The 22,348-nt window shown below is 48.0% G+C and overlaps 1 protein-coding gene across 1 annotated transcript in view; it reads right to left on the bottom strand.

Moving 5' to 3' along the window:
- Window positions 1-22,074, bottom strand: part of BSN (bassoon presynaptic cytomatrix protein) — a 414,235-nt gene extending 392,161 nt beyond the window's left edge. The window contains exons 1-2 of the mRNA XM_077821635.1: window positions 21,904-22,074; window positions 7,119-7,518 (exon numbers count right to left, since the gene is read on the bottom strand). Coding sequence (XP_077677761.1) covers window positions 7,119-7,518; window positions 21,904-22,067 — 564 coding nt within the window. The 5' untranslated portion in view covers window positions 22,068-22,074. The remainder of the gene's footprint in view (window positions 1-7,118; window positions 7,519-21,903) is intronic.
- Window positions 22,075-22,348: the final 274 nt, after the last annotated feature.

The raw sequence follows: 22,348 nt of genomic DNA, 5'->3' as shown, positions 1-22,348 counted from the left end.
TTTTTTGGGGGTTTTTTTAGGATTTTTCTGTAGGCTGACAATCACTATCAGAGAATATAGGTATCATATTACAGCACAGCAAAATTTTGCAAGCCAAGTTTTTTGTTTCTTTGTTTGTTTTATTTCTAACTCTCGGGTTAGTTAAAAACAGAGAGGCAAAGATGACAGAAACCAAGACACAACACAAATTGGAGTTAGCCAGACTGGAGGCAGTGAAAGAGGCAGAAAAAAACCAAGAGCCTGCCCACAGGAGAGCTATGGAGGCAGAAAAAAACCAAAAGGCTGCCCACAGGAGAGCTACAGAGGCAAGGGCCAAAGAACTGGAGGAGAAGGAAAAAGAAAGAAAGCATGCACTGGAGATGGAGAAGGCAAAGGCTCAACAGAATACACCAACAAACCCTAGCAATCCTTCTCCAGGTACCACTTCCCATCCCAGAAAGTTCCCCACCTACAAAGCAGGCACTGATACTGAGGCCTTCTTAGAAAACTTTGAAAGAGCCTGCCTTGGGTACAGCATCTGTACAGACCAATACATGAGGCCGCAGCTCAGTGGACCCTTAGCTGAGGTGGCGGCTGAAATGCCTAAGGAACAAATGAACCGGGATGAACTGTTTAAAACCAAGGTGAGAGTCAGAATGGGGCTAACACCCAAGCATTCCTGTCGGTGGTTCAGAGCCCTAAGGTGGAAACCAGACGTGTCATTTACCCGACATGCCTACCACATTGTGAAACATTGGGATGCCTGGATATCAGGAGTAAGCATTAAATCTCCAGAGGATTTGCCCTTCCTAATGCAAATAGAGCAGTTCTTAAAGGGTGTTCCTGAGGAAATAGAAAGATACATCCTAGATGGGAAGCCCAAAACTGTAATCGAGGTGGGGGAGATTGGAGCCAAATGGGTGGAGGTGGCAGAAAAGAAAAAAACTGGTTGCTGTTGAAGCAGATACCAGAAGGGACAACCCCAGACCACACCCTACTACTGGGTGCAGCCCAAGGCCCCAACTACCCTCCAAGGAACCCTCCAGATACCTTATCGTCCCGCCACACCATTCTCCAGCAACCCACCTCGCCTCAGTGACCCGTCAGCTGTACAATGTTTTAAATGTAACGAGCTGGGGCATGTAAAGGCCAACTGCCCCAAGAACCCCAACAGATTACAGTTCATTGCACCGGAATCACACCAGAGGTCCGCAGGCCCAGATACCTCCCAGATACCCTCGGAGCGGAGGGAAACTGTGACTGTGGGCGGGAACAAGGTCACCGCATGGAGGGGCACAAGTGTCGGCTATCCATGCTTCCTTAGTGGACCCCAATTTAATCAACCCAGAGATCCAAGTGACAATTAAACCCTTCAAGTCCAACTCTTTCAATTTGCCTATAGCGAAGTTGCCTGTCCAGTACAAGGGCTGCTTAGGAACACGGACTTTTGCAGTCCATGATGATTATCCCATCCCCGTGCTGTTGGGAGAAGACTTGGCGAATCGTATGAAGCTAGCCAAGAGGGTGGGAATGGTCACCCGCAGCCAGGCTAAACCAGCCATCACACCTAGCTCTGTTCCAGAAACTTCTACCAGGACCCGGTCAGAGGTGATGGACCCGGACCTGAGGCCAATGTCTGCAACAGCAGTAGTGGATCCAGTCCCAGAGACCCAGACAGAACCAGTCCCAGAACCAGAACCGGCGGAACAACTAGCATCAGACCCATTGCCAGCACTGAACCCAGTACTTGCAACCCCAACACCAGAGGGCCCCACCAAACCTGAATCGGCAGCAGCCGATAACCCTACACCAGCTCATCCGGAGCCTGAACCCCAACATAGTGCACCAGTGAAGAGCGGTTCACAGTCAACAGAAACAGCCCCATCCCCTACATCGCTTCCAGAGGGACCACGCATAAGTCCACAATCCAATGACGAACTAATGTCTCCAGCATCAAGGGAACAGTTCCAGACCGAATAGGAAGCAGATGAAAGCCTCCAGAGAGCTTGGACGGTGGCACGGAGCAACCCACCGCCTCTCAGCTCTTCTAATCAATCCAGATTTGTTGTAGAAAGAGGACTTTTATACAAGGAAACTCTTTCTGGTGGACACCAGGAAGACTGGCATCCTCAGATACCATTGGTAGTTCCAACTAAGTATCGGGCCAAGCTCTTGAGCTTAGCCCACGATCATTCTAGGGGCCATGCTGGGGTGAACAGGACCAAAGACCGTTTGGGGAGGTCATTCCACTGGGAGAGAATGGGCAAGGATGTTTCTACCTATGTCCGGTCTTGTGAGGTATGCCATAGAGTGGGAAAACCCCAAGACCAGGTCAAAGCCCTCTCCAGCCACTCCCCATCATTGAAGTTCCATTTCAGTGAGTAGCTGTGGATATTCTGGGTCCTTTTCCGAAAAAGACACCCAGAGGAAAGCAGTACATACTGACTTTCATGGATTTTGCCACCTGATGGCCAGAAGCAGTAGCTCTGAGCAACACCAGGGCTAAAAGTGTGTGCCAGGCACTAGCAGACATTTTTGCCAGGGTAGGTTGGCCCTCCGACATCCTCACAGATGCAGGAACTAATTTCCTGGCAGGAACTATGGTAAGCCTTTGGGAAGCTCATGGAGTAAAATCACTTGGTTGCCACTCCTTATCACCATCAAACAAATGGCCTGGTGGAGAAGTTTAATGGAACTTTGGGGGCCATGATACATAAATTCGTAAATGAGCACTCCAATGATTGGGACCTAGTGTTGCAGCAGTTGCTCTTTGCCTACAGAGCTGTACCACATCCCAGTTTATGGTTTTCACCATTTGAACTTGTATGTGGCCGTGAGCTTAAGGGGCCATTACAGTTGGTGAAGCAGCAATGGGAGGGATTTACACCTTCTCCAGGAGCTAACATTCTGGACTTTGTAATCAACCTACAAAACACCCTCTGAACCTCTCTAGCCCTTGCGAAAGAAAACGTACAGGATGCTCAGAAAGAGCAAAAAGCCTGATATGATAAACATGCCAGAGAGCGTTCCTTCAAAGTAGGGGACCAGATCATGGTCTTGAAGGCACTCCAGGCCCATAAAATGGAAGAGTCATGGGAAGGACCAGTCACGGTCCAAGAGCTCCTGGGAGCTGTTAATTATCTCATAGCGTTCCCCACCTCCAACTGAAAGCCTAAGGTGTACCATATTAATTCTGTAAAGCCCTTTTATTCCAGAGAATTAAAGGTTTGTCAGTTTACAGCCCAGGGAGGAGACGACGCCGAGTGGCCTGAAGGTGTCTACTATGAAGGGAAAAGTGCTGGTGGCGTGGAAGAGGTGAACCTCTCCATGACCCTTGGGCCTATGCAGCAACAGCAGATCAAGGAGCTGTGCCCTAGCTACGTGCTGATGTTCTCAGCCACCCCAGGACTTACTGAACAGACATACCACTCCACTGACACAGGTAATGCTCACCCAATTAAAGTCCAACCTTATCGGGTGTCTCCTCAAGCTAAAACTGCTATAGAACGGGAGATCCAGGATATGCTACAGATGGGTGTAATCCGCCCCTCTGGCAGTGCATGCGCATCTCCAGTGGTTCTGGTTCCCAAACCAGATGGGGAAATACGTTTTTGCATGGACGACCGTAACCTAAATGCTGTAACTCGCCCAGACAACTATCCAATGCCATGCACAGATGAACTATTAGAGAAACTGGGACAGGCCCAGTTCATCTCTACCTTGGCCTTAAACAAGGGATACTGGCAGGTACCGCTGGATGAATCTGCCAAGGAAAGGTCAGCCTTCACCACCCATCTCGGGCTTTATGAATTTAATGTACTCCCTTTTGGGCTGCGGAATGCACCCACCACCTTCCAAAGACTTGTAGATGGTCTCCTAACGGGATTAGTCGAATATGCAGTCGCCTATCTTGAGGATGTGGCCATATTTTCGGATTCCTGGGCAGAACACCTGGAACATCTACAAAAAGTCTTCGAGCGCATAAGGGAGGCAGGACTAACGGTTAGGGCTTAAAAGTGTCAAATAGACCTAAACAGAGTGATTTACCTTGGACACCAGGTGGGTCAAGGAACTATCAACCCCCTACAGGCCAAAGTGGATGCTATCCAAAAGTGGCCTGTCCCAAAGTCAAAGAAACAGGTCCAATCCTTCTTAGGCTTGGCTGAATATTACAGGTGATTTGTACCGCAATACAGCCAAATCGCCGCCCCACTGACAGACCTAACCAAAAAGAAACAGCCAAATGCCATTCAGTGGACCGAAGTGTGTCAGAAGACTTTTAACCAGCTTAAAGCGACACTCATGTCTGACCCTGTGCTAAGGGCCCCAGACTTTGACAAACCATTCCTAGTAACCACAGATGCGTCCGAGCTGGTGTGGGAGCAGTTTTAATGCAGGAAGGACCGGATCAAGAATTCCGCCCTGTAGTGTTTCTCAGCAAGAAGCTGTCTGAGAGGGAAAGCAACTGGTCAGTTAGCGAAAAAGAATGTTACGCCATTGTCTATGCTCTGGAAAAGCTACGCCCACATGTTTGGGGACGGCGTTTCCACCTGCAAACCAACCATGCTGCATACAGTGGCTTCATACCGCCACGGGAAATAACAAAAAACTTCTTCGGTGGAGATTAGCTCTCCAAGATTTTGATTTCGACATCCAACACATCTCAGGAGCTTCTAACAAAGTAGCTGATGCTCTCTCCCGTGAAAGCTTCCCGGAATCAACTGGTTAAAATCATCCTTGAGATGTGGAAAATATTGTTAGTCTTTATATACTTGGTAGTATATTTAGAGATGCATGTGTCTTATTAACTCTGTTTTCTCCAAGAGCTCCAGGAAGAAATCACAGCCAGCGTTTCACCCTATCTGTGATTTGGGGAGGCGTGTCATAAATATAAAGGGAAGGGTAAACACCTTTAAAATCCCTCCTGGCCAGAGGAAAAACCCTTTCACCTGTAAAGGGTTAAGAAGCTCGGATAACCTTGCTGGCACCTGACCAAAATGACCAATGAGGAGACAAGATACTTTCAAAAGCTGGGGGCGGGGGGGAGAGAAACAAAGGCTCTCTCTGTCTGTGTGATGCTTTTACCGGGGACAGAACAGGAATGGAGTCTTAGAACTTAGTAAGTAATCTAGCGAGATATGCATTAGATTCTGATTTCTTTAAATGGCTGAGAAAATAAGCTGTACTGAATGGGATATAGATTCCTGGTTTTGTGTCTTTTTGTAACTTAAGGTTTTGCCTAGAGGGATTCTCTATGTTTTGAATCTGACTACCCTGTAAGGTATTTACCATCCTGATTTTACAGAGGTGATTCTTTTATCTTTTCTTTAATTAAAATTCTTCTTTTAAGAAGCTGATTGCTTTTTCTTTGTTCTTAAGATCCAAAGGTTTGGGTCTGTGTTCACCTATGCAAATTGGTGAGGATTTTTATCAAACCTTCCCCAGGAAAGGAAGTGTAAGGTTTGGGAGTATTTTGGGGGGAAGAGACATTTCCAAACGAGCTCTTTCCCAATTATATACCTGTTAGACTTTTGGTGGTGGCAGCGATAAATGTCCAAGGGCAAAAGGTAAAATAGTTTGTACCTTGGGGAAGTTTTAACCTAAGCTGGTAAAAGTAAGCTTAGGAGGTTTTCATGCAGGTCCCCACATCTGTACCCTAGAGTTCAGAGTGGGGAAGGAAACTTGACAGGTGCCAACAAGGTTATTTGAACTACTTAACCCCTTACAGGTAAGGCGATTCAGTACAGCTGCCAAGGAGGGATTTTATGCTACCCTTCTCTCTATATTTATAAAAGAGTATTACATACCAACACTGCGTCCGGTATCTGTCTACTTCCCCATGCTGTAGAAAGACCTCTATTGTGAGCCTAACCAATTACTATAAAGAAACATGCAGCTGGCATAAGTATCATATAACTTTCTATGCAAGAGATAGTAGTCCTCCTAACCTCTCCTTTTCCAAAGAAGAAATATTGAAAGCAATGAGGCCTTATATGACGCAACAACATTTAGAAACTGAAATTTCTGTTAGTGAAGTGGGAATCCACAGGAGTCACTGGCTGATCACTGAAATTATGGGGACAATTTTCAAAATTACTTATGTGACTTAGGAGCCCAACTCCCCATAGCTTTCAAAGGTATTTGGGTTCCTAACTCACATAAGCACTTTTGAACATTTTACCTTAAATCATAAGATTTTATTATTTTCTATTACCTGGGAAAATTTTATAGATACTAATAATCTCAATTCTGTATCTCCTGAATAGCTACAAAAGTACATTTACCTTGTTCTTTCAGCTACAAATTTACATGTACCCATAATTAAAGTCATAGATAAATAAGACTGACCAGGTGTTTCAAGGAGTCCCACACACCAGCATGTCCTCAGCATTGCATCACTCAGCTATTTCAAACACTGCCAAATCTGCCCCCAGGAATCTCATGCTTACAATTTTACACAGCCCACATCAGACACCTTTGGTGAAACACTTTACAAGTAGACATTAACTTGCAAATGATTATTCTTACTTATCTCCCTCCTAGTCAGAAGAAAATATCTGCTTCCAATTCTGTCAGGCATTCACAGCCAAAAACTATCACCTGTATCACTCAGAATCTGAAATATTCAGCATTCAAATACTTGTTCTGCCACCGGTCACCACCTCATGAAGATCCCTATATGGTATAGCCCTTCACACCTATGACATATCTATGCAAGTGGAACTAACCTGAGTCAGGAAATCCATGACCTGGGTGGTGGTGAAGAAGAATCTAGATGGAAACTGTACCTCCATGAAGGTCTAAGCTTTTCCCTTATAAACGCTTCCCATTCTTTCTCTACAGTCCTCAGATCACTACAACCATCCACTGATTAGCCAACAGCGTCACTGTTAAAGAACAAGGATGTTAATCTGTCATGAACCTGGAAGATGAGGATGCAACCTCAAGGCTCAGAGCATGCAAGACAGCCTGAAATTTGAACTATTTGGCAGCACATAATGTTTCCTCAGAACACCAACTTGACTGTTTCCCATGATTCCTAAAAACACCAAAGGTGATCTGGGGTTAGAGCCATCTTACTAGCTACCTCCAGAGCCAAAAATTTCAGGCTGAAAAACTGAAATAAATGAAGCAATTACCTCAGTGAGATGGGGGTTGGGGTTGAATCCACACTGGTTGCAGACCTTGTTGTGACACTGTGTACAAGTGTTGAAGTTTGGCTGATTAGGAGAGGAAGTGAGTTCTGTTGTCTTGCATATCGGACAGAGAGTGCTGCTTGGAAGGGGTGCGATTTGTGGGACAGAATAAGGTGAGGTAGGGGTGCTGCCTCGATCTGGTGATACAGAGGGAGATCGTCCTGATCTCTGAATTCTGGCGTCCACCTGGAGCATCCTCCTAGGTCCATCTGATTGTTGGCTGGCGTGTCCATGGCTCAGCATCTCTCTTGTGCTTTCATGGGTCTGGGCAGACTGTTTAAGGGATGGGGAAGCTGATCTCTCTCCAACAGGGAGATCCGACTGAGCCGGTCTTCTTGGTGTGCTGAAATATCATTAAAAAACATGTATGTAAACCAAGTTTTAGAGGATTCGATGATTATAGCCAATTCTGAAAATGCAATACATGACAAAAATGGCAAACTTTCATATACCAAGGCCACTGGAGACATAATGAAGCAATCCTTCAACTCAGTGGCAATTTAAGACTCTCAGTACCTTGCAGGATGAGATCAAAGTAAATTTCACATACTTTAAACCTTCTCTCTATACTTGGGCTACTCTGTGTGTTCTAAGAGGAATCTTGGGGTATCACCACAACGTTTCATGGAAAACATGAGAAGTACGCAGCAGACTGCCAGGAGAGGGCTTAGCGCTTTTCCAACATCAGTTGATGAATTCACAATGCAGCACTGGCTTCAGTTTCCAGGAACACTAATGGCCTGGTCATTCCTGCTGAGCTGATAGCCAACATTCACCCAACTATCTCCTCACAACTGACTTTTGCAACACCTTGTACTAAGAGAAAATAGAAAAACAGAAGTCTATAAAAGAGCAAAATGCTGATAGTTCAAAAATAATGGTCCTGATTGTCTACTCTGCTAGATCCACTTGACAAAGGAGAGTGGGAAGGCAGTCAAACAGCTGGTTATGGCTCCTTGATTCTCAAGCTGCCCCAGCATAAATCATAAATTACAGCAGCCAAAGACCTGCTCTCACTTTACACCAACCTGGCTATGATTCCCAAGGGACCACATGCCAGTGGAAAACTGGCAGAGTGCAGGCACGTGCCATCCTGCCCCAGACACATCACCTATGCTGGGTGAGGAGCAGTTGGCATAGGAGCTGGCCAGGCTGCTGTACATCATTTCTGTACAAAATTTCACTTTTATGTTGAGGAGTGTCTCTTTAAATGCAACGTTCTGATCCAATCAGCATCAAAGACTGAAAAGGCTTAAAACCACCAAGATTTGTTTGCCAATTACATTAAAGTTCAAAACATATATACATAAAAAAACAGTCTTAACCAAGAAGATTAGCACATACCTTGAAGAACTTACTGTAGAGGCCTAATAAGAAAAAGGCAGCAAAAAATCTAAATGTGAGAACCTACTATTGTTTCAGTTTAACTCTAAAATCAAATATAAAGTTTATCCAGGTAGAAGTGGATAACCTACAGTAGACGTAATTTCACATTCCATCAGAGGAATAATATAGTAAAACTGAATTTTTCTTTACATTGACTTTTAGAACTTTTTTCCCCTCAAATGTAGTGCTTCATATTATCAGATGAAATCTTTTCTTTCCCTTACTCCTCTTTTGAAACTACTGTCTCCTTAAGAGTTTATTAGTGTTCTTTAAATCTCAAGTATTCCCATTTCAAAATTCAGGACTTCACACACCTGAAACTGGAGTATTCTCTTTAGAAGACTAACAAAAAGAATTAGTTAAGTGTTTTCTTATATCTCCAACAGCAATCTGCTCCTTTTCCCGAAATCAGAGTAATAACAGCCACAGCATGTTCACTGTTGTAAATAATTCCCTCTTGCAATCTTCTCCTTTCATGGAAATTAAATACTACAGTATCTCTTTTTCCTCATTAAATTTAAAATTCTGAATAAAGAAGCAGGCTACAGATTGTACCAGATGAAATAAAGAGGTTACATTATTAAAACTTAACACTCATTCTGACAACTGCAAGAGGCCTTTCCCCCAATCAAATAAATACAAAATAAATATTCACATGATTTCTTGTCACTCTGAAAATCTTTATGCAATCCCAGATTGCTTTGCTCTTCTCTTTGTTGCATATATATTTTGGTAAGGAAGCAGCCACAATGGCATTCTTCCATATTCTACTTGCCAGACTACATGTAGTCCTTAAAAAGTTCCTTCCAGTTTTAGGAAGAGTAAAGTTTTCAGAAACACTCCCTCCACTTGAAATGAGAAACATCAGCGGTTGCAGTAATACCTCTAGAATCAGAGGGAACTTACTTAGTACCCCCTGTATACTTCCTTTTGAAATATGCTTTGCTGACTTTTTAATCACAAAACCAAGACTTGTACGTTTAATGGGACCAGTTAGTGTTACTAAACCGAGAACACATTGGCGGTGGGTATCATAGGCTGGGGTAGGCTGAGCCTCCCCAAACAGCCTGGCATGGCCCCACCCACACTCCACCCCCAGACTCCCTCCTGCAGTTGCTGCTCTTCCATGGCCCAGGCTGGCTGGGGCCACACCACCCATCTGGCCCCCGGGGCTGGGACTGTGCCGCCCGGGGCTGGGAGCTCAGCAGCTGCGCTGCCCGGCCACCTGACACTCCGGGGCTGGGGGAGCACGGGCAGCCCGGGGCTAGATGGACCATTGATCTGACCCAGCATGGCCATTCTTATGTAAAGTCGTTCTAATTCATTCATCTAACAACAGAAAACAGAGCTAAACCTATCGTCTCTTTCTTGCTCATTTACTGACCTCCAAGGACTAAAGGGCTTGTAAAGCAGATGACTAAGGCCTTGCCAGCAGTAGTGGTGAAATAATATCTGACTCATCATCTTGTGAAACTTCAACAACTATTTCCTTGCTTGCATCCTTAGGATTCTCATAGGTCATCTCTGGTTGAACTCACATAGCTAATCATACACTGGACCTGGTCTTTGGATTAACGTCAACCTAGAGGATATTAGCAACCCAGCCACTGTCTTAGAACCAAATCCCAACCCAGACCATCACCTTATTAAGGTAATGGTCAGCACTCTCCCCACTCCCACACAACTGGAACACCCCATGGTACTGGATCATCCACAAAGGCTCATGGGCCCCATCAAATTCCAAAACATGCTGAAGGACAGCAGCACTCTAATTACAGAAAAAGACACTAGATCCTCAGCCTATCACTATCATCATACTCTAGCCCCCCTTTAAAAAAAGGGGAAGGAGGAGGATCCTGGGAACTTCAGGCCAGTCAGCCTCACCTCAGTCTCTGGAAAAATCATGGAACAGGTCCTCAAGGAATCAATTCTGAAGCACTTAGAGGAGAGGAAGGTGATCAGGAACAGTCAGCATGGATTCACGAAGGGCAAGTCATGCCTGACTAATCTAATTGCCTTCTATGACGAGATAACTGGCTCTGTGGATGAGGGGAAAGTGGTGGACGTGTTGCTTGACTTTAGCAAAGCTTTTGACACGGTCTCCCACAGTATTCTTGCCAGCAAGTTAAAGAAGTATGGGCTGGATGAATGGACTATAAGGTGGATAGAAAGTTGGCTAGATTGTCGGGCTCAACGGGTAGTCATCAATGGCTCCATGTGTAATTGGCTGCCGGTATCAAGTGGAGTGCCCCAAGGGTCGGTCCTCGGGCCGGTTTTGATCAATATCTTCCTTAATGATCTGGAGGATGGTGTGGATTTGCACCCTCAGCAAGTTTGCAGATGACACTAAACTGGGAGGAGAGGTAGATACACTGGAGGGTAGGGATTGGATACCGAGGGACCTACACAAATTAGAGGATTGGGCCAAAAGAAATCTGATGAGGTTCAACAAAGACAAGTGCAGAGTCCTGCACTTAGGACAGAAGAATCCCATGCACCGCTACAGACTAGGGACCGAATGGCTCTGCAGCAGTTCTGCAGAAAAGGACCTAGGGGTTACAGTGGACGAGAAGCTGGACATCAGTCAACAGTGTGCCCTTGTTGTCAAGAAGGACAATGGCATTTTGGGATGTATATGTAGGGACATTACCAGCAGATCAAGGGACATGATCGTCCCCCTCTATTCGACATTGGTGAGGCCTCATCTGGAGTACTGTGTCCAGTTTTAGGCCCCACACTACAAGAAGGATGTCGAAAAATTGGAAAGAGTCCAGCGGAGGGCAACAAAAATGATTAGGGGACTGGAACACATGACTTATGAGGAGAGGCTGAGGGAACTGGGATTGTTTAGTCTGCAGAAGAGAAGAATGAGGGGGGATTTGATAGCTGCTTTCAACTACCTGAAAGGGGGTTCCAAAGAGGATGGATCTAGACTGTTCTAAGTGGTAGCTGATGACAGAACAAGGAGTAATGGTCTCAAGTTGCAGTGGGGGAGGTTTAGGTTGGATATTAGGAAAAACGTTTTCACTAGGAGGGTGGTGAAACACTGGAATGCGTTACCTAGGGAGGTGGTGGAATCTCCTTCCTTAGGAATTTTTAAGGTCAGGCTTGACAAAGCCCTGGTTGGGGTGATTTAGTTGGGGATTGGTCCTGCTTTGGGCAGGGGGTTGGACTAGATGACCTCCTGAGGTCCCTTCTAACCCTGAGATTCTATGATTCTATGATTGACACACTAGCCCCCAACCACCCATACAGATCTCCTTGGTCTTCTGACACCACTGGCCAGAGGAAGAGAGGAATGAGTGATCTCCTGGTGTTGTTGAATGGAGGGCACACATCCATTCTCATCCTCCTCCTGTGTAGGATTCAACACTGTCAGCCATAAAATACTGCTATCTCACCTGAGAGTGGTGGCAGGATTCCAGGGGAATGAGCTATAAAGCCTTGAGTACTTTTTGGAGGGATGCACCCAAAGAGTAAGGATGGGAAACTGCACCTCTACCATTAACCCCCCCCCCCTCAGTCCCATTCAAGATGGGAAGCCTCCTGATTCATCCTGAGAAAGTAGGGCAATCAGCTAGTTTTCTTAGGTGCATGTACACGAACGCAAGAAGCCTGGGAAACAAGCAGGAAGAATTAGAAGTCCTGGCACAATCAAGGATCTATGAAGTGATTGGAACAACAGAAACTTGGTCGGGCAATTCACATGACTGGAGCACTGTCATGGATGCGTATAAACGGTTTAGGAAGGACAGGTACGGGAGGAAAGGTGGAGGAGTTTCATTGTACGTAGGAGAACAGTATGATTGCTCAGAGCTCCAGTTTGAAACTGGAGAAAAAGCCTGTTGAGAGTCTATGCGTTAAGTTTAGAGGCGAGAGCAACAAGGGTGATGTCATGGTGGGCATGTGCTATAGACCACCAGATCAGAAGGATGAGGTAGACGAGGCTTTCTTCGAACAACTAACTGAAGTCTCCAGATCACAGGCACTGGTTCTAATGGGGGATTTCAATTACCCTGACATGTGCTGGGAGAGCAATACAGCAGTGCACAGACAATCCAGGAAGTTTTTGGAGAGTGTTGGGGACAACTTCCTGGTACAAGTGCTGGAGAAACTGACTAGGGGCCGTACTCCTTGACCTGCTGCTTACAAACAGGGAAGAATTAATTGGTAGGGGAAGTAGAAGTGGGTGGCAACCTAGGCAGCAGTGACCAATGGATGGTTGAGTTCAGGATCCTGACAAAAGGAAGAAAGGAGAGTGCAAAATATGGACCCTGGACTTCAGAAAAGCAGACAGGCTCCCTTAGGGAACTCATGGGCAGGATCCCCTGGAAGGCTAATATGAGGGGGCAAGAAGTCCAGGAGAGCTGGCTGTATTTTAAAGAAGCCTCATTGGTTTGTTCCTGTGCCCGCATTCCGAAGTGCAGAAAGAATAGCAAATATGGCAGGCAACCAGCTTGGCTTAACAGTGAAATCTTCGGTGAGCTTAAACTCAAAAAGGAAGCTTACAAGAAGTGGAAATTTGGACAGATTACTACGGAGGAGTATAAAAATATTGCTAGAGCATGCAGAGGTGTAACCAGGAAGGCCAAGGCATGACTGGAGTTGCAGCTAGCAAGGGATGTGAAGGGTAACAAGAACGGTTTCTACAGGTATGTTAGCAACAAGAAGAAGGTCAGAGAAAGTGTGGGACCATTACTGAATGCAGGAGGCAACATAGTGCCAAATGTGGAAAAAGCTGAAGTACTCAATGCTTTTTTTGCCTCGGTCTTCACAGACAAGGGCAGCTCCCAGACTGCTGCACTGGGCAACACAGCATGGGGAGTAAGTGAGCAGCCCTCAGTGGTGAAAGAACAGGTTAAGGACTATTTAGAAAAGATGGACATGCACACATCCATGGGTCCAGATCTAATGCGTCCAAGGGTACTGAGGGAGTTGGCTGATGTGATTGCAGAGCCATTGGCCATTATCTTTGAAAATTTGTGGCGATTGGGGGAGGACCCCGACAACTGGAAAAAGGCAAATATAGTGCCCATATTTTAAAATATGGGAAGAAAGAGAACCTGAGGAACTACATGAACTACAAATCATGGAGCAGGTCCTCAAGGAATCCATTTTGAAGCACTTGCAGGAGAGGAAGGTGATCAAGAACAGTCAATGCAGATTCACCAAGGGCAAGTCATGCCTGACCAACCTGATTGCCTTCTATGATGGGATAACTGGCTCTGTGGATATGGGGAAAGCGGATGATGTGATATATCTTGACTTTAGTAAAGCTTTCAATATGGTCTCCCACAGTATTCTTGCCAGCAAGTTAAAAAAGTATGGACTGGATGAATGGACTATAAGGTGGGTAGAAAGTTGGCTAGATTGTCGGGCTTAATGAATATGATAAACGGCTCAATATCTAGTTGGCAGCTGGTATCAAGCTGAGTGCCCCAGGGGTCGGTCCTGGGGTCAGTTTTGTTCAACATCTTTATCAGTGATCTGGATGATGGGCTGCCGTGGTGTTTTCCCGGCCACAGGGATGTTAAATGTAATTATATTATGGTCACTATTACCAAGCAGTTCAGCTACATTCACCTCCTGAACCAGATCCTGTGCTTCATATAGGACTAAATCAAGAATCGCCTTTAATCTTTTGAGTTTCAGGACTAACTGCTCCAAGAAGCAGCCATTTAAGGTGTCATCAAGAAACTATCTCTGCATCCCGTCCTGAGGTGACATGTAACCAGTCAATATGGGGATTGTTGAAATCCCCCATCATTAATGAGGTTTTTATTTTTATAGCCTCTCTAATCTCCCTGTGCATTTCACAGTCAGTATCACCATCCTGGTCAAGTGGTCGGTAGTATGTCCCTACTGCTATATTCTTATTATTCAAGAATGGAATTACTATCCATAGAAATTCTACAGTACAGTTTGGTTCATTTAAGATTTTACTTGATTTGATTCTATGCTTTCTTTCATGTTGCAGCAGTACAGACACTAGACTGGTACTCATAGGCAAGGGGAGACTAATGTAGATCAAGGATAACATGGCAATGCACAACAGAAGCCACAAAAAGTTATCAAAATGACATAGGAAGAAACTAAGACTGCAGGAGGAGACTGGCAAAGATGGAAGGCAGTAGTGAAGGTTCTGTGCTCCACATGCAATACTGCAACATGAAAACGCAGAACCTAGGTGCCCCAAACACAGTTCATGGCCTCACTATGGCAGGCACTATACAAGCACATAGCAAGAAGAGTCCCAATCCTGAAAATTGTGAGTTAGCTAAGAGATCATAAGCATTGATGTAAACTGTGCTTTCCTCAGCTTCCTTCAGTCTCACTTGTACCATACTCTCCCTCTTATAATTTGCACTTAATATTGATCTCATCTGATTTACAGAGCTGTAACTAATATAAATGGATTTAGGTCAGATTTACACCAGTGTAAATAAGTTCAGAATTTAGCCCCAAGTTTCATCCTTCCACATGTGCTCTCTATATTATTTAAAAACATTTCAGATTATATTTAGCTTCAACCTTCACACTTTACTATTATGCTTTTGTTTCCTAAACATTTATAACTTTGTTACTTTCTCCCCAATTTTATGAGAAAAAAAACAGTAACATTTTATTTACATTTCTAAAGCAATTAACATGACACTTACAAACCCTTATTGTCTTATGAGTACTTCTATTGAACTAAATGGGACTACTCATTCAAAAACTACTCATGTGAGTTAGAGCTCAATCCTCTACACCTTGATTCCCATAAGTAGTCCTCAGCCTCACTGAACTATTCAGACAGCTTGAATTTGCAGCAAGCTCCTAGTGATTACACAGTGGCTTAAACATTTGACAGCTTGGGTCTAGCTGGAACCTTTAATATAAAACTGAACGTCACCAAAAAGCCTAAAAATATATTATTGTTAGTGCTAATGTTATAAAACATTGTTCAAATATTACTTTTAGAATGCTATTTTTCTTTAGCACCCCCTTGCTGCCTTCTGAAGTCCAGCACAAATTAGTTGACAACACAATGCATAATTTCGAACAATCTAAATATCAAAATTAATATCCCAATCCAACCTAGTAGCTTATATGCTATAAAGCAAGTAGCAAAAATTACACTTCAGAACAGTGCATCCTACTGTTTAAAATGACTCATCTATGGCTTCAGATGATTTAATTTAGAGCAGTGGTTCTTAACCTTTACTACACCCTTTGGTTCTCAAAATATGTTCTTGCACCCCTTATCAAAAATCGTTGAAGAACGTCAGTTCTTTAACCTAGATATACCATAACTATAGAACGAAAGAGATAGAATTACACCTCTACCGCGATATAACGTGACCCGATATAAGGCGGGTTTGCATACAACGTGGTAAAGCTCTGACACAGCGGCAGAAGTGGAGCAGCCCGGCCCCAGCCCACTCCACTCCGGCAGCTCCCAGCCGCAGCGCTCTGCTTCCTGCCACAGGTGAGTGCAGGACCTTTCCCCAACCCCGCCTCCAGCGACACAGCTGGGGCCGGGGCAAGGAAAGCAGAGCGGACTGGGGCCATATCGCTCCGCTTCCCACCACCGGTGAATGCGGAAGGCGTCCTTTCCCCAACCTCCCCACACTCACCAGTGGCAGGAAGCGGAACAGTCCAGCCCCAGCCTGCTCCACTCCGCCAGCACCCAGCCGCGGAGCTCTGCTTCCCGCCACAGCTGAGTATGGGTGGGTGTCCGTTGCTCCAATTCCCGCCGCTGCCGGTGAGGGCCTGTCAGGGGGCAGGGTGTGTAGATAGATGTCAGGAGACAGGGAGCAGGGGGGTTGGGTATCAGGTGCGGTCTTGGGGATGATTAGGGATGGGGGTCTCTGGGGGGGGCGGTCCAGGAACAAGGAACAGGGTGGGCCAAAGCAAGTTCGATATAACGCTGTCTCACCTATAATGCAGTGAGATTTTTTGTCTCCTGAGGACTGCATAATATCGGGGTAGAGGTGTATATATGTATTCAAACAAAGCCAAGGCACTGCCACATCATCATCTGCGCATGCATCAAGAAATACCCCACAACATGTACGCTGTATTTTGTAGAGAGATAATTTCACTACAATTAGCTTAAAAACTTGAAAATAATTTTTGTCTATTACAGTAATCGTTAAAAAAATGTATAAAGTTAATAAATACATAGGTTTGCGGAAACAAAGTAATTGTTACATGCCTGTGCTTAATTTGTGTTTTCAATTATTTGCCTGCTAAAAAAATCTGGCATGTCTCGCACCCCCCAGAAAGGGTATCTCGCACCCCCGAGGGGTGCGTGCACCCGAGGTTAAGAACCTGGTTTAGAGAACTGATTTAGAGAAAATGTTTAAAGATTGCATGTTCCGTTTTGCTTGTTTTGCCTTTTTGGATTTCTCAATTTCCCTTCCACCAGGTTTTTAAAAATTGATGTTTCCAATGGAAATAAGGCATGAATTTTTAACAGTGAGAGTAATTAACTATTTGAACAATTTACCCAGGGTGATGGTGGATTCTCCACCACTGACACATTTTAAATCAAGACTGGATGCTTGAGGAATTATTCTGAGGAAGCTGTATGGCCTGTGTTATACAGGAAGTCAAACTAGAGGATCACAATGCTCCTTTCCAGCCCTGGAATCTATCAGTATGAATACAGTAGAACCTCAGCAGAACCTTACTAACATCTGGGGAATGGAGGTTATTCATAACTCTGAAATGTACATAACTTTGAACAAAACACCTGAGCTACATTGAAGTGACTGGATTAACAGCTGATGAGTTATAGCTTCTTCAGCTCTACTGCATTATTCTAACTTGAGCATCAGCAGCACTTTAGCTTCAGCCCCCCACTCCCCCCAAACCAGCTAGCTCAAGCTTAAAGCACAACTTAACTTGAAACGGAGATGTGTGTGTGTGTGTATGGGAGTCAGATTAGGGGAAAGTTATTGCTTCTGCTAATGGTGCAGTGAAGACGAGCCCTGAGAAGAGCCACACTGACAAATCCCAGGGACTTCCTCAAAGTGCATCTCCCCCCTCATTGCAGAGTGGGATGAAGTAGAAGCCCCTCTTTGTCTTCATGCTCTCCCCACCCCTGACATCTATGTTCCTTCCCATCTCCCATTTACATGGCTGCAGTGCCTAGCATTTCAGTTCTGCATGGTATGTAGGGAGAACCAAGAACTGGGTGAGGGGGGTGCCTGGGGACGTGGGGAGGCAGAGAGGTGATCAGGGCTATACTAGCCCTGATAGCTGGAAGATACAGTGAGTCTCCTCTGATACAACAGCTTCCCTCCCCCACCTACCTCCCAGGCCCCCAACCTGCCCTCAATTCCCAGGCCCCTGCATCCCACATCGCTGCCTATTCCAAGGGTGGGCAGCCCTTTCAGGGGCAGTCACATAAACAGAGCAGACATGTAGTCAGGGACATGTGGCAAATAGGTCTGGACAAAAAAAATTAAACAAAACATTACCATAAGAAAACAGTTTTGTCAAAATTTAAATTTTCCATTAGAAAAGAGAGATTTTGGCAGAATTTTCCACTGGGGGGGGGGAAATCTACATTTTTCTGAACTTTTTTGTTCAGAAAAAGTTTTTATATTTTGCCTTTTCATCCAGAATCAGGTTCATCAGATTCCAAAATATTGGAATTTCCAACAGGCTGGAAAGTGAGGGTGGGTTTATCAGCTTTTGTGGGGAAGCCATAGAGTGGAGGAAGAGGACTGTGTTAGTGACTTTTAGCTGGAAGGAGACTGGTGCTTCTGCACTGAGCCAGCAGTAGCTGAAGAGCTTTGCAACGCTGCTCCAGAGCCATCATAGCAGCATTGCCATTCAAAGCGCTAAGGCACTTGGCTTCCTGAGGTGACATTACCTTGAAATGTAGGCATCCTTAGGAAATTTTTAGATTTCTAGATTTTAGATTCTATGGGGAATCCTTCAAGAGACAGAGAGTCAGTGAAAAGAAACTAGGCACTCCCTCTCCAGGCCACCCAGACACTCCTGTTAGCCCACAGTCATTCCAAAGCCCTACTCACTGCCCTCAAAGTCTGATTCATTCTGCCACCACGCACACTACAAACTTCCCACTCACCTCTTCCATGGTCCCCCAGAGACCACCCCTCCATACCTTCTGACACTCAACCGGCCCCCTGGCTCACCCAGTTGATGCATAAGGGAGACAGACTGGCAGAATCAGAGAATAGAAATAGCTGGGAGACCTGAGCAGTTCCATTAGCTAATCTTGGTGTAAATCTATGAGGGTGACCTGAATAAGGAGGATAGCTGCATGTGTGTTTAATTTTAAAATTTCAAAAACAGACTATATCTATGTTATCACTCAGAGAGAGAGAGAAGAAAAGGCGGGGGGAAGACAAGAATTAAGGGTCTATGATTGCTTAGCTAGAGGAACTCAAAGACATGAGGAAAATACGGCAAAATTTCAAAAGGAGCATTTTAAAAGGTTTGCTCTTCAACAGTCAGTAACAATTTTAATAAGAAAACTATATAGAAAATTTAACTGTCCTCTGAAGAGCTATTGAGCCAAATTTGGAGACTGATTCAATCATAAAAGTATGAGAACAGTGATTTTAGTCCTATTTTAAGTTCAAATCTCAGTACAAGCTTAAATGTGAAAGGCTTTCTATTTGGATTTCTTATCACAACATCCTTTTATATTTTCTGAATTCCAAACACCACAACAATTGGCCAGACTGCAAGTCCTTTTATATTCATAGATGAGGACAAGACATTTTAAATCATCACAGTTACTTTGCCACACGTTGTAGGCAAACTGCACAACCAAACTGAGTCTGCTGCATTTTCATCAAGTAACTTTCTGTTTCTCATACACATTTTTCCCACATATTATATCCAATTATCTTATAGGTTTTTTTAAGGAATACATTCAATCCTATTTGTCTCTTCAACATATGCTCTCAAAACATTTTACTCCTATTTTGTGATTTTTAGTAGACAAGATGGCATTGTATATATCACAATAAGCTTTTACATCAATTATTTCTCTACATATATGTACTTTAAGTTACATAACCACCTTTCTCTTTTATGTCACAAATCAGCTACAGTTAGGGGAGCCATCTTTGGGGTACATGTACGATGTAATCATTGTCACTGGTGTTCTACAAATTGGCATTGCAATAAATTGAACAATAAAAGGCTGGAGACCCAGGCACAAACACAGGGGATGCAAACAGGGATATATATTCTTTCCGGCTCACCCCATTCCTCAATTCCACCCCCATTCTCTCTCCCTGACACCAGGCTGCACCCTGGCACTCTTCCCTAGTCCTCCACAGAAGGTAGGTTTGTCCTCCTACCTTTTCCTAGCTCCCCAACCACAATTAGCTCCTTTGCCCTCTCTCCTAGCCTTCCCCAGGGCCTGCGACCCACCCTCGCACCTTGAACACAGAGCACCACTTGCCCCCCTTCCCTAGGCCCACCCTTCCCCACAGACAGGCCACCCATCTAGTGGTGAAAATAAGGTGATACAGGCCAGCGTACCAGTAAAAAGTGGCTGCCAGTACCGACCCATACAGCTTACTTTAAAGCACTGCCACCGCGGCGCTTTAACGTCGTTGCCCCTTTTGCCCATACCCCGGGCCGCCGACAGGGGGTGAGGGCAAAAGAAGCAGTTGCCCCAGGGCTGGCAATTTAAAAGGGCCGGCCTCTCCCCCCAAGACCCCCCATACCCACCAGCTCCCCCCCTCCTCCGCCCGGGACCCTCCCTCTCCCCGCAAGCTCCCCCTTCCTCTGCCCGAGACCCCCTCTCCTCTCCCCAAAGCCCCCCTCTCCTCTGCCCGAGACCCCCCCTCCTCTCCCTGAGACCCCCCCCGCTCACCCCTCCTCTGCCCAAGAACCCCCTCTCCCCGCAAGCTCCCCCCTCCTCTGCCCGAGATCCCCCTCTCCTCGAGACCCCCCGCTCACCCCTCCTCTTCCCAAGACCCCCTCCCCGCAAGCTCCCCCTCTCCTCTGCCCGAGACCCACCTCTCCCCAAAGCCCCCCTCTCCTCTGCCCGAGACCCCCCTCTCCTCTCCCTGAGACCCCCCCGCTCACCCCTCCTCTGCCCAAGACCCCCCCTGCCCAAGACCCCCCTCCCCGCAAAGCCCCCCCTCCTCCCTGCCCGAGACCCCCCTCTCCCCAAAGCCCCCCCTCCTCCCTGCCCGAGACCCCCCTCTCCCCAAAACCCCCCTCCCCACAAGCTCCCCCCTCCTCTGCCCGAGACCCCCCCCCCTCGGCCCGACACCCCCCCTCCCCTCAAGCTCCCCCCCGCTCGGCCCGAGACCCCCCCTCCCCTCAAGCTCCCCCCCGCTCGGCCCGAGACCCCCCCTCCCCTCAAGCTCCCCCCCGCTCGGCCCGAGACCCCCCCTCCCCTCAAGCTCCCCCCCCTCGGCCCGAGACCCCCCCCTCCCCGCAAGCTCCCCCCCCCTCGGCCCGAGACCCCCCCCTCCCCGCAAGCTCCCCCCCCCTCGGCCCGAGGACCCCCCCTCCCCGCAAGCTCCCCCCCCCTCGGCCCGAGGACCCCCCCTCCCCGCAAGCTCCCCCCCCTCGGCCCGAGGACCCCCCCTCCCCGCAAGCTCCCCCCCCCTCGGCCCGAGACCCCCCCCTCCCCGCAAGCTCCCCCCCCCCTCGGCCCGAGACCCCCCCCTCCCCGCAAGCTCCCCCCCCCTCGGCCCGAGACCCCCCCCTCCCCGCAAGCTCCCCCCCCCTCGGCCCGAGACCCCCCCCTCCCCGCAAGCTCCCCCCCCCTCGGCCCGAGACCCCCCCCTCCCCGCAAGCTCCCCCCCCCTCGGCCCGAGACCCCCCCCTCCCCGCAAGCTCCCCCCCCCTCGGCCCGAGACCCCCCCCTCCCCGCAAGCTCCCCCCCCCCTCGGCCCGAGACCCCCCCCTCCCCGCAAGCTCCCCCCCCCCTCGGCCCGAGACCCCCCCCTCCCCGCAAGCTCCCCCCCCCCTCGGCCCGAGACCCCCCCCTCCCCGCAAGCTCCCCCCCCCCTCGGCCCGAGACCCCCCCCTCCCCGCAAGCTCCCCCCCCCCTCGGCCCGAGACCCCCCCCTCCCCGCAAGCTCCCCCCCCCCCGGCCCGAGACCCCCCCCTCCCCGCAAGCTCCCCCCCCCCCCCGGCCCGAGACCCCCCCTCCCCGCAAGCTTTCCCCCCTCGGCCCGAGACCGCAAGCTCCCCCCCTCGGCCCGAGATCCCCCCCTCCCCGCAAGCTCCCCCCCCCCGGCCCGAGACCCCCCCCCTCCCCGCAAGCTCCCCCCCCGCTCGGCCCGAGATCTCCCTTCCCTGCAGGCCGCCCCCCGCCGTCTCGCCCCGAGCCGGGCTCGCTCACCTGTCGGCGGACGCGGGGGCCGCTGCCCTCCCCGGGAGCTGTCCGGCGGCGCCTGGTGCTGAAGGCGGCTTGGCAGCTCCGAGCGGCGACGGGTGTCCGGCGACGGGGCCGGGCGGGAGCCTCCCGTCAGCTCCCCCACCCTCCAGGCTGGCCTCATTGCCCATGGCAGAGCGGCGGACGGGCCGGCGGGACGGGACAGGCTAGGCTCCCTCAGCGCAGCGCCGCCTCCGCCGCCATCAGCCCAGCACCACCATCACCCCCAGCCCCGCCACAGAGCATGCGCCAGCCGTGAGCGCGCCCTACTCGTTCCGTCACAGGGCGCGCCTCGGACACGCGCACGGCCTAGCCAATGGGAGCAGGCGCTAGGTTCAGACCCGCCCATCCTGGGCACGTACACTGACTGGCCAATCACAGCTCGGGCTCACCCCACCCGCTGCGAGCCAAT

Source organism: Eretmochelys imbricata, chromosome 7, assembly GCF_965152235.1.
Source record: "Eretmochelys imbricata isolate rEreImb1 chromosome 7, rEreImb1.hap1, whole genome shotgun sequence".
NCBI lineage: Eukaryota > Metazoa > Chordata > Testudines > Cheloniidae > Eretmochelys > Eretmochelys imbricata.
Note: the sequence above shows the minus strand (reverse complement) of the source record. Positions and strands in the feature narration are given on the sequence as shown.